The 14,805-nt window shown below is 45.6% G+C and overlaps 1 protein-coding gene across 8 annotated transcripts in view; it reads left to right on the top strand.

Moving 5' to 3' along the window:
• The window catches only part of ZNF236 (zinc finger protein 236), a 255,861-nt gene that overhangs the window by 17,404 nt on the left and 223,652 nt on the right, over positions 1-14,805 (top strand). For all 8 annotated transcript variants that reach the window (XM_068237058.1, XM_068237059.1, XM_068237055.1 and 5 more), the window contains exons 2-3: positions 8,450-8,589; positions 14,390-14,554. In XM_068237058.1, the coding sequence (XP_068093159.1) occupies positions 8,450-8,589; positions 14,390-14,554 (305 nt within the window). The remainder of the gene's footprint in view (positions 1-8,449; positions 8,590-14,389; positions 14,555-14,805) is intronic.

The following is a 14,805-nucleotide window of genomic DNA, read 5'->3' as shown; positions in this document are numbered from 1 at the left end:
GCCTAGTTTGGGAAATCACCGCACTGCTATCACAACTGTAAACATTTTTATGGATGAGCACACAGAAGTCTAAAATACCGAATGCGGTGTTTTCCTGCACTGATTTTCTTTACCGAACACACTTATGAATGATAGCCTTAGTATTTTTTTCAAAAAGTTCCATTTTGGTCTCATCTGACCAGAGAACCTTCTTCCACATGTGTGCTAACTAACTAGCTATACTGGAGTCAACTATACTGGGGCAACTATGCTATCTGTACTGGGGGCAACTATACCTGGCTACCCTATACAGGGGCCCATATACCTGGCTACCTACCTACCTGTACTGAGGATGAAAAATGTCGGGTGCTGTGCGATCATTCCAAATTGGAGGGGGCGCATCTTCACAAGTTTGCCTCAGGCAGCAAAAAGTCTAGAACCAGCCCTGGGTGGGAAGGAAATTGTGAAAAAGTATGGGAAAAGATGGAATCTGGAAACAAGGAAGGAAGACATCTAACTCAGGCTTTCTCAACCACTATAATAGGTGGTACTGTAACAAGAAGCACTAAATTAGGGGCTTAGGAGGCAGTATAATGAGTGGCAGTGTAATAGGGGTAGTGAAATAAACAGCCACACATACTTTTAAAGATCATGCCTCCTGCAAAATAAGTGTGGGGGTTCCTCGAGTTCAAAAAATTGTTTGCAGGGGTTCCTTGAGATCCAAAAGCTATTTGCAGGGTTCCTCCAGGGTTGAAAGGTTGAGAAAGGCTGCTCTAACTTATTATGGTGGAATTCACAGTGTGTGTGCTGCAGAACACTGCATTATAATGTGCGTGAACTGCACTGGACACAGGGCACGTTATACACACGCATTAACACATAACTACAAAATGATATGATCTGTTATAACACAGAGCTGTGAACAGGCCCAAAAAAATTTAATGGGCAATCCGTTGATATGCATAATTATTCTGCTGTGCACCTGTTATAGTATCAATGCACCCTAACCTGTTTTGGGTTTTCTCACAAAAGATGTTTTCACATCCCAGCTTCCCAACACTGCAGTGAATCACACAGTTTGTGAAAAGTATGCTTTACTACAACTGTAAGATCCGGTTTCCACTAACCGGGTGCTTTCTGCCTCCTGCTTTCCATATTGCAGACAACCGCTCTGTCACTACTGCAATCCATATTTTCTCCCGCAGCTCACTGTATTGCTCCGCAATGGCTCAACCGCATTCAATGGAAACTACTCCATTGATATGCATTGATTGCAGAGTCATTGCGGAACATTGCGATATGAATTTGCAGTTAGTGGAAATGAGCCTTAAATGCGCACATTGTCCAGTACCGCACAGCATACCTCACATTTATCCAAAGGATTCCATCGAACTGCTAACACACCAATTTGAATGTACCATGACCACATAATTGCATCACATTTACTATGCAGTTATAATGTATGATGCACAACGTGTCCGTATGACAGTAGCCATAACTTGGAAAATACCTTTAGCTAACCAGTTATAGAATACCAGTACTTCTTTATACCAGATTTGTATTAAGCTGTCTTTCACTTCAGGCTGTCTTGTTCTATATATCTAAGGCCTCCCTCAGACAGACACATGAACTGCACTTGTCAGGGAGCTCAGGCGCCCATCTGTCAGCCACAAGCACGAATTGCACTGTTTTTAACCCCATGAGTGTCCGTGTTCAATAAAGTGTGGGGTTACCTGCTCCTCACCGATAGCAGAAAAGAAATGGAGTTCCAGTGCAAGAAAATCAATAGGTTGTGATCACCACACCCATACCGTTTGAAAGAAATCTGGTTTACCTTGGCGTAATAGTTACCGTATTTTTCGCCGTATAAGACGCTCTGGCATATAAGACGCACCCAGATTTAGAAGGCAAAAATCAGGAAAAAAAGAAAAAACTAAACCTTGGTGTGTCTATGATGCAGGGACGTCTTAAGGACTTTTCACCCCCCAGTTACTCTACATACTATTACACTGACCACATAAGGGGACAGTGTAATGATTGCCTATTCCCATGTTGCCTGCCTGTGTTCCCCTATGTGGTCAGTGTAGGGATTGGCTGTTCCTGTGTCCCCCTCTGCCTGCTGTTTCCCCCTGTGCCTGTAATGTCCTGTGCCAACCATGCCCTTCTGTGCCAACCATGCCCTTCTGTGCCAGCCATGTCCCCCTGTGGCAGCCATGTCCCCCTGTCAGTCTCCCCCTGTGCCAGCCATGTCCCCCTGTCAGTGTCCCTGTGCCAGCCATGTCCCCCTGTCAGTGTCCCTGTGCCAGCCATGTCCCTATGTCAGTGTTCCTCTGCCAGCCATGTCCCCCTGTCAGTGTTCCTCTGCCAGCCATGCCCCCCTGTCAGTGTCCCTGTGCCAGCCATGCCCCCCTGTCAGTGTCCCTGTGCCAGCCATGCCCCCCTGTCAGTGTCCCTGTGCCAGCCATGCCCCCCTGTCAGTGTCCCTGTGCCAGCCATGCACCCTGTCAGTGTCCCTGTGCCAGCCATGTCCCCCTGTCAGTGTCCCTGTGCCAGCCATGTCCCCCTGTCAGTGTCCTCCTGCCAGCCATGCCCCCCTGTCAGTGTCCCTGTGCCAGCCATGCCCCCCTGTCAGTGTCCCTGTGCCAGCCATGCCCCCCTGTCAGTGTCCCTGTGCCAGCCATGCCCCCCTGTCAGTGTCCCTGTGCCAGCCATGTCCCCCTGTCAGTGTCCCTGTGCCAGCCATGTCCCCCTGTCAGTGTCCCTCTACCAGCCATGCCCCCCTGTCAGTGTCCCTGTGCCAGCCATGTCCCCCTGTCAGTGTCCCTGTGCCAGCCATGTCCCCCTGTCAGTGTCCCTGTGCCAGCCATGTCCCCCTGTCAGTGTCCCCCTGTGCCAGCCATGTCCCCCTGTCAGTGTCCTCCTGCCAGCCATGCCCCCCTGTCAGTGTCCCCCTGTGCCGTCCGTGTCCCGGTGTGCCGGCCATGTCCCCCTGTCCATATCCCCCTGTGCCAGCAGCGTAAATACAGTATATACGGTACCTGCTCCTGCTGCCATGATCCTGGCTCCAGTCCTGCTTCGCGATCCTCTTCTCCCATCTACTGCTGCTACAGCCGCCGAACATCGCTTGCCGGTGAGTCCCAATTAGCCGCACGGTGATTACGCAATCAGCACACGTGCGCCGGAGTCACACATGCATGACCCTGGCGCACGTGTACTGATTGCGTAATCCTTGCGCGGCTTATTAGGACTCACCAGCCAGCGATGTTCGGTGGCTGCAACAGCGGTAGATGGGAGAAGAGGATCGCGAAGCAGGACTGGAGCCAGGATCATGGCAGCTGTAGCAGCAGGCATCGGTGGATGGCAGAAGAGGATCGTGAAGCAAGACTGGAGCCAGGAGCGCGGTGGCTGTAGCAGCAGGCATCGGTGGATGGCAGAAGAGGATCGCGAAGCAGGACTGGAGCCAGGAGCGCAGCGGCAGGAGCAGGTAATGTATATACCGCTTTCCTGCGCACCTCTGCATCCCAAAATCTGTACCTTCGCCGGATAAGACGCACCCACTTTTCCCCAAAAATTTTGGGGAAGAAAAAGTGCGTCTTATACGGCGAAAAATACTGTATTTTATTAATCCAAATTCAGCTATGGGCTGTCCTGTCATATACAAGTCACATTACTCTACTTCAACTGTACTAAGTGTGATGGCACTAAACCATAATTTTCACAGCACAAATACATTAAAGATCAGCCCTGAAGCGGCTGGAAATAGCTGGTAAGTCGGCTATTTCCAGCGATGATAGGCAGATTTGACCAAGAGACAGATCTTTCTCTGATCGAATCTGATCAGAGAGAGATCTTGCCTGCCCATACACCGCAGGCCAATTCACGATTGATTTCAGCGTAAAATCTTTTGGGAATTGGCCTTGTGACGTCGCATTTGCTGACTTGAGTGGCACAGAGGGGGACACTGAAGGCATGGGGGAACATAGGTAACACTGGAGGCACAGGGGGTATAGAGTGGGTACAGGAGACAGAGATGGCACAGTGTTCTAACCGATTCAGGTTAAGAACGAACCTACAGTACCTATCTCATTCATTCACTGGGAACTACCTGTACTTTTAGACCACATTCAATTACAGCTAACGTGGAAACACAAGAAGCGGACAGAAATCAGCATGCAACATAGAGTGTTCACAAATGCGAGCGCAATAGTACATAGAGTATGCTACCAATGGTCAATCATATGACAAAGCGACTTTAACAATTTATAAACCTGTCTAATGGGAAGAAATCTTCATCTATCTAATGTTAGATGAGTTATGAGCACTGTGATGGCAAGGACAGACAGCTCATTGTACAATGGAAGGGAAAATTAAAATATTCTTGTGAAAAAACAAAATAATCATTGTTTTTTTTCATGCACTGGCCCAAAAGTTCTTTTGTGTGCACCCCGCGGCTGAAAGGACAACACTTCCTAATAAACCCTTGTAGACACAGGATGGTGCTTTATAAGACCTAGAAAGAAAAATTCTTCTCCACTGGAAAATTAAAGCATGTGCTTTCTGCAGGCCATGTGTAGAACATGGTGCTTGTTATCCGCTCCAGTAAATAAAAGCAAAAAAATGGCCATATATGGGTTACTTATTGCCCAACATGATCCTCATTCAATTGGATGATGGATTCCTCCCCTACATGGGGCATTCCAGTCTGCTAAAACCTATTAACCTCCCTGGCGGTGAGGTCCGGCTATGCGCGCAGGAGGATTTCTCAGGCCCTGCTGGGCCGATTTGCATAATTTTTTTGTACACGCAGCTAGCACTTTGCTAGCTGCGTGTACTTTCCGCTCCGATTCGCCTCTCCCGTTCTGAACGGGATTTTCTGTTTGTGCTGATCGCCGGAGGCGATCTTAGGGGGTGGGGGGATGCCGCTGCACAGCGACTATCTGTGACTATCTTAAGTGCTGTGCTGCCCCCTGGCGGTTTTAATAGACCGCCAGGGAGGTTAAAGGACAACTGAAGTCAAAGGGATATGGAGGATGCCATATTTATTTTCTTTTAAACCTTACCAGTTGCTAAATCACAAACTTGAAACAAGCATATAGCTAAGTTAGACTTCAGTCAGAAAAATCTGATTTACATGCTTGTTCAGAGTGTAGGGCTAAAAGTATTAGAGGCAGAGGATCAGCAGGACAGCCAGTCAATATGAATTGATCAAAAGGAAATAAATTTGTAAGCCTCAACTCTGACTTATTGGAGTACAAGGCCAACCTGCAGCTGTTCTATTCTGCATTAACTGATGCCAAAAAAATTATTTTGCTGCCCTGATCAGATCCTAAGCCTCTAACTCTTGGCACCTCTTTGCCACCTTCAACTCCCTTCTTAACCCCACCTCCGCCCTCTCGGCCACTGATCTGTCCACCCACTTTACTGACAAAATAGCCAGCATCCGACAAGAAACCTCCTGCAGCCACTCCATCACTTCTTCCCCCCCCCCGACATACCTCTCCCACACACCACCCACCGCCTTCACTCCTGTCACAGAGGATCAAGTCAGCCACCTCCTAGCCTCTTCTCCTGCCACCTCCAGCCCCCTAGACCCTGTGTCGTCCAACTCTGTCCACAAGTCCCTGCTCTGGCTCCATTCCTCACCTTTCTGCTTAACCTCTCCCTCTCCACAGGCACCTTCCCCTCTGACTTTAAACAGGCCACTGTACTTCCCCTACTAAAAAAAACCCTCACTTAACCCCTCACTCCCATCCAGCTACCGCCCCATCTCCCTCCTCCCTATTGCATCTAAACTCCTGGAGTGTCTAGTCCACCAATACATGACCCATTACCTTGGCTCCAACTCCCTATTTGACCCCCTATAATCAGGATTTCAGACAGCCCACTCCACCGAGACTGCCCTCACCAAAATCCATCAATGCCCTCATGTTCGCCAAGGCTGAAGGAAAATACACCATCCTTCTCCTCCTTGACCTCTCATCAGCATTTGACACTGTTGATCATTCCCTGTTTTTCCAATAACTGCAATCTGTGGGTATCCAAGACCGGGCCCTTGCATGGTTCTCCTCCTACCTCTCAAATTGCTTCTTTAATACCACCTTCAAGGGTTCCTCCTCAACCTCCACCCCCCCTTTCAGATGCGGTCCCCCAAGGCTCTGTTCTTGGTCCCCTGCTATTCTCAATTTACACCGCCTCCATAGGCAAACTTTTCTCTTCTGTGGGCTTCAATATCACCTATATGCAGGGGACACCCAGATTTACCTCCACACCACCTCCTGCCTCTTGGCTATCTCTTCCTGGATGTCTGCCAGGTTCCTAAAGTTAAACCTGGATAAGAATGAATACTGCTAGTCACAGTGCAGTGCTCTGTGCTGTCAATCCACCACTGCTCCTTTCCCACCCCCCCTATACAGATATTTCCAACATGACCACTCAGACTTGCCTTTGATAAGCTGCTTAGACTCAAATCAAAGTGAATTAATCAGATATGTGTGGGCAGTAGCTAATCAACAGAAAAAAATATTTGTATACCGTAGTAGCTATGCCACATGTGAAGACATTTGTAGCAGCAACATAACAAGTATGGTCATGATACAGGTACATAAAATTCTAGCATCAACATATACAGTATATGTTTCAGTACTTTTCAGTTGCAAGATGCTAAAGATTTAGTTTTTAAATAAGATGGAAATATGATCTCTTTGGAGCATTCAGAGCTACATCACATGTATAGAGATTAGTATTGGACAAGGTTCCCCTGGAGCTGTTTGCCAGGTGATCAGTAAATGGGCACATTTGCGAAGGTTCATACACATTACCTTTTGCTGACAATGTAAAAGTAACTCGGGAGCAGCCCTTCTCCTATACAAAGTGTAAAGATGTTATCAGCACTTGAACATAAAGATAATTATGAGTGTACAGAGTCAGTTGGTGCAGTTGGTAAAGTCTGAGACAGATGAATCAAGCACAGACCAACACAGACTGCATCTTATTTAGAGCCCGTTTCCACTTGCGCGGTAACCAGGCAGAATCCGCAGTGTTTCCCCACAGGCAAATCGCGCGGGGAAACTCTGCCATAGAGAACAATGGCCCCGCCAGCCAAATCGCTTGTGTTAGCGATTTGAACGGCATTTCCATCTGAATCTGTGCGAATCCCATAGCCGTGCATGGCACGGCTCATGGGATTCGTCAGCCTAACCGCAGATCCGGAAGTGCCGCCACACATCTCGCAGACTCGTGCGGCTGCAGGGGAAACGGGACCTTACTATTACATGCTGGGGATCTGTCTGTAACTAAAACGGTGAAAAATAATGCAAATATGGGCTGATGCACTCCAAGAGCACTTCTTAGCACTTCTGAAAAACGCTACCACTTTGAAAAGCGCTTGGCTAATGTATTTGTATGGGATGGACCACACCAGAGCGATGTGATTAATTTTTTTTTTTTTTTTTTTGCAAACGCGGGTCCTGCAGCATTTCTGAGGCGATTCAGCCTCAATGTTATGTATAGGAAACGTGGAAAATCACTCTAAAAAAATGCTAGAACACAGTGATTTTCCAAGCGGGGTTTTTTTTTTCTTCTTTTAAATCTGTTCACTTCCAGCTCTAACTGTACTAAAAATTTAAAATTGCTACACCACAATGCTCCAAAAATCGCTAGACCTACCTAGAAAATGGCTAGGCATATTCCTGAAATTGCTCTGAAAAATTGCTTCCAAAAACGCTTAGCGGTTTTGATTCTGCTAGCACTTTTAGGTGTGCACCAGCCCTATCATGCATTATTGTTCAGGGCCTTGTTTTAAGTTATTTTAAGCACGCTTAGTTGTAAGTACGTAACCACTTAAGAGGACGTTAACAGATATACAGATTGGGTGTTGCATCTTTACAAACGTACTTTTAAAGATGTATGTAATTGCTGATGGGTTGTTTGCATGCTATAAAAAGCTGTACAGACATATTTTATAGATGTCCCTAAAGCTAGTAGTTGGCATGTTTCCAGATACAAGTCAGACCTGCCTAAGCACATAACTGCTCCTGATTTCCCTGCAAAGTAAAATAAAGACAAATACGCAGTATAAATAAGTGACTCGGCCCCTTGTGACATACTAAACCTCTCCTTTTTTCTATTTAGACAAAAGAAATGAATATTCCCTCTTTACCCAGCTATTATGTATTAGCTGCACAAAAAACACAAATCCACTCATTAGGGTTATAAATGTAATGCCCTGGTGTTAAAGAACACACACATCTAGCTACAAATAAAACCCATTGCGTTAGGCTCAACTTGAACTGCATTGTGGTCAGAGCAGATGTACAGCTGTAGACCAGCTATATGAATATATATTTAGAGAATTCTGAGGGAAGAAACTGTACATTGTACTTGTATATCTGCAATCATTTTCATGCTAACTACTAGCAAGAATTATGTATAGTGTATTTTTATTTAATTCCTTTTACGGATAACTTTACAGATGGAGCTTTAACAGCAAGCGCTGAAAACAACAGTTACTCCTCCCATGGATCATCCTACAAGTGTGACATATGCTTGTTATCCTTCCCTAAGGAGACCCAGTACCAGAAACATATGCGGGACCATGAGAGGAATGATAAGGTGAATTGGCTTTAATGTTCAATAAATCCTAGAAAAGCTCACATTTGTGCATTTCATCCAACTGTCCCTATTTTTGAAGGAGCATTGTGTATATTAAATAAGAGGATACTTCTCTTTGTTAATGATTCTCATCTGTCTATGCAATGTTCTGCATGCGGACAGCATGCAGTGTTGGAGCAATGCTTTTCAGAGCTTTGATTTTTTAAGAACACAAAATATAATTCAGGGTGATAATCACAGTGCAATAAACTTAGGTTTAGAGTAGGTACAGCTACGGGTAGGAATGTGTTCAAGGTCAGTGTAGGCCTCTTGCACACTGCAAGTGATTCCGATTCAGATTCCGCTTTTTAATCAGTTTTTACATCCGATTCAGATTCCGATTTGCAGTTTGCTCCCTACACACTGCAAATCGGAATCTGAATCGGATGTAAAAACCGATTAAAAAGCGGAATCTGAATCGGAATCACTTGCAGTGTGCAAGAGGCCTTAGGCATGAGTAGTTTAGGCTAGGTATATCAGTGGGAATCTCAAGGTAAATGTGCATGCACATGCTTGGTACCAAATCACCCATCTTCAGAAGCACTTGGGTAGTGACAGTGCTGGAACGAGGACCCTGAGAGAGGAGCGTGAAGGTTCTATAGCAGCGCTTTTCAACCTTTTCACTAATTGTAGCACTTTTACTGTTTGAAAAAGTTCAAGTACCACCACTGCGCAGTAGATCTGACCCGATCAGACTCGGCTGTTTCCACTGGAGCTCGAGTGGAGAGATGCTAATGTGCATGTGCTCACGTCAGCAAGGAGATCTTTGGGGGGTCCCAGTGCTGGATCCCCCTCTACTGAGGAGGAAGGGAGAAGCCTCTTTAGGATCCAGAGGCTTCCGCCTCCCAAGGTAAGTACCTTCCAAGGGCACTTTTTCCTTACAGGTACACTTTAAGAAAAGGGGGGGGGGGGGGGGGCATATAGGAAAAGAATAGCAGGAGGCATTGGTGGGGAAAAGGAATAAAATTAGATTGCTAGCCTACAGATTGCAATTATTGGCAATCTGTAGGTAGATTGTCAATTTAGGTAGTCTTTTCCCCACAATCCTTCAGGGCAAAGGTGAGACGTCGCTCCTCACAGGAACAGACAGCACTTCCCCTATAAAAAAGTCACATGGTTAGTCCACCCTCAGTGCGTTTAGCCAAGTACCCGACAGGTGAACATTCCATTAACCCATAACCGTGCAACTGACAAACCATTTAAATCTGGTATCGGAACATCTCCGATCCCTAGGTTGGATTATCAACCTAGAGAAGTACTCTTTGATTCCAAGTCAGAAAACGCCTTTTCTAGGCATGCTAGTGCATTCATTAAAACAGAGGATTTTCTTTCCTCCGGAAAATATCCTAAAGATAAATTTGGCAGTGAAATCATTACAGAGGGAAGACAAGGTTTCCCTAAGGATGATTTTGTCTGTGCTGGGATTGATGTCATCCACAATGGTGGCAGTACCCTGGGCACTGGCGCACATCAGGAAGTTGCAGAGTTTCCTTCTAGGAAATTGGGACGGTCGTCCATAAACATAAGATTTCAAAGTCACAATTCCTCAAACTGTTTTGTTGTCTCTGCAGTGGTGGTTGGAGGAATCCAACCTTGTGAAAAGAAGGCTTTGGAAGGAGCCTGTAGACAAGGTAATTACTACGGATGCAAGCGCTTGGGGCTGGAGAGCTCGTATAGCTCACAGAGCCTTTCAAGGGAAGTGGACAGAACTGGAGTCTGAGGTCATCCAACTGGAGGGAATTACGTAAAGCGGGCCTTATTTCAGGCGCGATCGATACTGTCACAGTCCAATGTTCTGATCCACTCTGACAATGTTACGGCAGTAGCGTTTTGTCAACAAACAGGGAGGCACGAGATCCCTGTTGTTGCAAGAAGAAGTGGAGGAGATCTTGTCCTGGGCAGGAAAGAATATGTTATCCTTGAGAGCTGTTCGTCTCGAGGGAAAACTCAATATAGAGGCAGACAAACTGAGCAGAAGCAGGATTCTGTCATCAGAGTGGTCTCTAAACAGAGAGAGGTGTTCCCAGACATCACAAAACGATGGGGAACACAGTCAATCGATCTGTTCACAACAGAAGACCATGGCCAGATTCAGAGTTTCTTCTCCCTCAATCCAAAAAAGCATATATCTGGGGGTGACTGCATTCATTCAGGAGTGGAACTTTCCACTTCGGTATGCATTTCCTCCTCTCAATTTGATTCCGGCAGTTATCAGCAAGAGGTTGTCAAAATCGGATGATTTTGATTGCACCTTAGGGGACCCTTGGAGACTTCCTTGCAGGCCAGATCTGCTGCTGCAAGGGAACCTGTGGCATCCACATCCAGGCAGATTGAATCTGTCAGTCTGGATCCTTACTCAAAAATTGGGAGTATCTGACAAGGCAGCCTCTACATTGATGGGTATCCGTAAAGAAGTTACTAGGAAGATTTACTTGAAATACTGGAAAACTTTCCATCTTCGGCTGTCCGGCTTTAAGTTTGATAGCCTGTCAGTTCCAGCAGTCCTGGATTTTCTTCAGGAGGGTTGGGATAAAAATGTTTCTGTAAGTACGCTTAAAGTGCAGATTGCTGCTTTATCTGCTTTTTCAGTTATCCCCTTGTCTTCCTCTCCTTTTGATAGTGAGGTTTCTGAAGGCTTTTTCTAGGAAACTGCCAGTTTATAAACCATACGTTTCTCCTTGGGATTATCGGGGGTTTTAAAGGGACTGTCCAAAAGTTCCTTAGAGCCTCTTAAGGACAGTTCTTTTAGATATCTTACATTAAAAACAGTATTTTTTAGTAGTCATCACTACAGCCAGAAGGGTCAGTGAGCTACAAGCTTTGTCTATGGAAAGTCCTTACTTTCAGGATACATTAGGGTTACAGACATATCCAGAGTTTTGTCCGAAGGTTATGTCTAGGTTTCACAGGTCGCATGATATTATTTTGCCTACTTTTTGTGTGAATCCAAAGTGTGGAAAAGAGAGGATTTTTCACTCATTAGATGTTAGAAGATGTGTTCTGGAATATTTGAACAGAACTGCAGATGTCAGGAATACAGATTCTTTGGTTTATTGTCAGGGAAAACTGTAGGTCAGAGAGCTTCTAAATCTATTATAGAAGCTTACAGAGTTATGGGAAGTGAGGCTCCTGCCTCATTTAAAGCGCATTCTACTAGAGCTAGGGCAGCTTCTTGGGCTAATAATGCAGGGGCTTCGCCTGAGCAAATATGTAAGGCAGCAACGTGGTCAAGCTTTTTTACGTTCATCCGTCCTTACCGAATTGATGCATTGTCTGCACACGACCAAGCGTTTGGTAGAAAGGTTCTCCAAGCAGTGGTCCCACCCTGAGGTTGTATTACTTGTTAATCGTCTCACCTTTGCCCTAAAGGATTGTGGGGAAAAAGCAGAGTTAGTACCTGCTAACGATGTTTTCAACAATCCTTCAGGGCAACGATCCCACCCGGGTGTTAATTGTCTGTGTCTGATAGTTGCACGGTTATGGGTTAATGGAATGTTCACCTGTCGGGTACTTGGCTAAACGCACTGAGGGTGGACTAACCATGTGACTTTTTTATAGGGGAAGTGCTGTCTGTTCCTGTTCCTGGGAGGAGCGACGTCTCACCTTTGCCCTGAAGGATTGTTGAAAACATCGTTAGCAGGTACTAACTCTGCTTTTCCAGTTCCTCCCTGCTTCAATATAGGTAGCCTCCCTTCACCACCAGAGAGATGGGCAATGACTCACCACAAAGTTCAGTCCCCCTTTCCTCTCTCCTCACTGTGCTGCCCTGCGTAATAGTTCAGACCTCAGATCAGTGGTAGCCCGGCCACAGTAGAGACAGCCAGGCGAACAGTGCACAGTGATAGCACGTATACTTCAAATACAGGAAGTGAGCAGTGATGTCACTTCCTCTTTTTGAAGTTTACCCGCTGTCACTGTGCACCATTCGTCTGGGTGTCTCCTCATTGCTGATCTGAGGTCTGAAGTATGCTGCAGGGCAGCACAGCGAGGAGTGAGCAAGGGGGAGCCAAACTTTGTGGAGGCAGGATGGGACCAGAACTGCGGGCAATTAAATGACAGGCAAACTTGGAGTACCACCTGGCCAACAAATTATCACTTGTGCTACACGTACCACAGGTTGGAAAGCCCTGCTCTAAAGGATCCAGTGCCTTCTCTCTGCATAAGCCATGAGCTCTGTCTCTTCTTTTTCTTACCTCTTCCACACTGCTGGTGCGCATATCTACTCCCCTTTAAAACTTCACTTAAACCAGGGACCTAGATATACATATACTAAATGAGTGCTTTACACGGGTGATCGTGTGCATGCATTCCACGGGTCCCGGTGCACATGCACACCAGCAGCTGCAATCATAGGTGCAAGGGAACATGTGTTCCCTGAGCCAATGAATGCCTGTTGTTTTGTGAATAATGACTGTTACAGCCAGCAACTGTCATTCTTCATTTAGTGCTGTTTTACACTGAAAATCACAATTGCTAAGCACTTAGTGATTGTGATTTTCTGTCAAAATATCCCAAAAAATAAAGTTGATTTTCCTATACTCAATACCAAAATAAAAAAAACTTGTAAAAAAGAAACCCCAGAAGTGACAGAATTTAAAAGAAAATACATAAATGAATTACCTTAGGGACTCGACTTTTTAAATATGTATGCTGTGAGGGTGTATTACTATTATTTTTGAAAATAAGGGCTTGTAATTATTGATAGAGTACAATGAAAAAAACATAAACACAAACCAGAAAAAATACACCTTTATTTCCCATTGTCACAGTACATTGTACTAGGAACATAATTTAAATGTCATAATAACCAGGACAAATGGGTAAATAAAATGTGTGGGTTTTATCTACACTAGCACTTATTTACAAGCTATAGTGGCTGAAAACTGAGAAATAATGAATTTTTAGAGTAACATTCATAGTCATGTCACTGACTCTTCTCCAAAGAGCTCACAATCTAATCTCTACCACAGTCAAAGTTAAAGGAATACTGTATGGGGGTCAGGGGCCTGCACAGTACGCTCCTGGTGACATCAGTGGGAGCGAGGACACGGCAACGCAGGTGCAGTGGTTTTCAGACTTTAAAGTCTGAAATTCCAGAAGTGAACCGGAGGCGGGGCCGGAGCATTGGTGAGTGGCTCCATGGGCACAGGATGTCTGTGGGGGACCATTAGAAGCCCCGGGTAAGTTCAACTCATTTTCCCCGACCCCCTACAGTATTCCTAAATGTCGCTATCATATTATTATTTGTTTTTATAGAGCTGACATCTTTTATAGCACTTCACAAACTATATAGTCAAAATAAGCTGATCAGTTCATTTCGGCACGCAGCTCTAAGAGCCGAGCGCCGATGCTGGGCGCCGTCATAGCAGCAATGCTATGATGCGCTCCCCGCGTAGCAGTAATTTGAGCCTCCGGCGGTTGCCAGACCCCGAATTACATCTCCCTCCGAGTTGCGACAACTCGGAGGGGGAATGGTATTTATTTAGCGGCAGCAGACAGAGCCGTCATTCGGCTCGCTCTCCCAGGGCCGAACTGAGTGGCGCCGAAATATGTACCCAAAATAAGAGCCAGCTCAGAGCTCTGTGATGAGTGAGTGACACTGGTGTAGTTGTATATTGATTTTCCATGCATGTTCTATAGTTGGATAAAGGCTTTTCTTACTTGCCATGTAACCATTTCTGTGTATTCTGACTGAACCTCTCAGAATTTTCTCCTAATCATTTGAAGATGTTAAATGTATGTTTCCCTGTCTGTCATGCAGCCTCATCGTTGTGATCAGTGCCCGATGTCTTTTAATCTTGAATTTAATCTTACCCTTCATAAATCTACACACAATGCGGATGACCCCACATGTCCAGCATGCAACAAGAAGTTCTCCCGCGTTGCTAGCCTCAAAGCTCACATCATGCTTCATGAGAAGGAAGAGGTGAGTGCTTTTCTCTCGCATCAGGACAGCTTTCCCTGAGAACAGTAGGTAAAGGTGAATGACGGGCATCTTTTGCATGGATAGGTCCCTTGTCAGGCTTTAATATATTTACCTCATGTTAGCGTTTCCTCTCATCAAATCAGAAAAGCTCTGAAATAGGGACAGAAACACCAATAAGAGGACAGTGGATCCAATCCACTCCAATACAAGGCAAGCATATTAAATGCACAACATAACTTTACTTCCTTTTG

The sequence above is a fragment of the Hyperolius riggenbachi genome, chromosome 5, assembly GCF_040937935.1.
Source record: "Hyperolius riggenbachi isolate aHypRig1 chromosome 5, aHypRig1.pri, whole genome shotgun sequence".
Lineage (NCBI taxonomy): Eukaryota > Metazoa > Chordata > Amphibia > Anura > Hyperoliidae > Hyperolius > Hyperolius riggenbachi.
The sequence above is the reverse complement of the archived record's forward strand: the minus strand, read 5'-3'. Positions and strand labels throughout refer to the sequence as shown.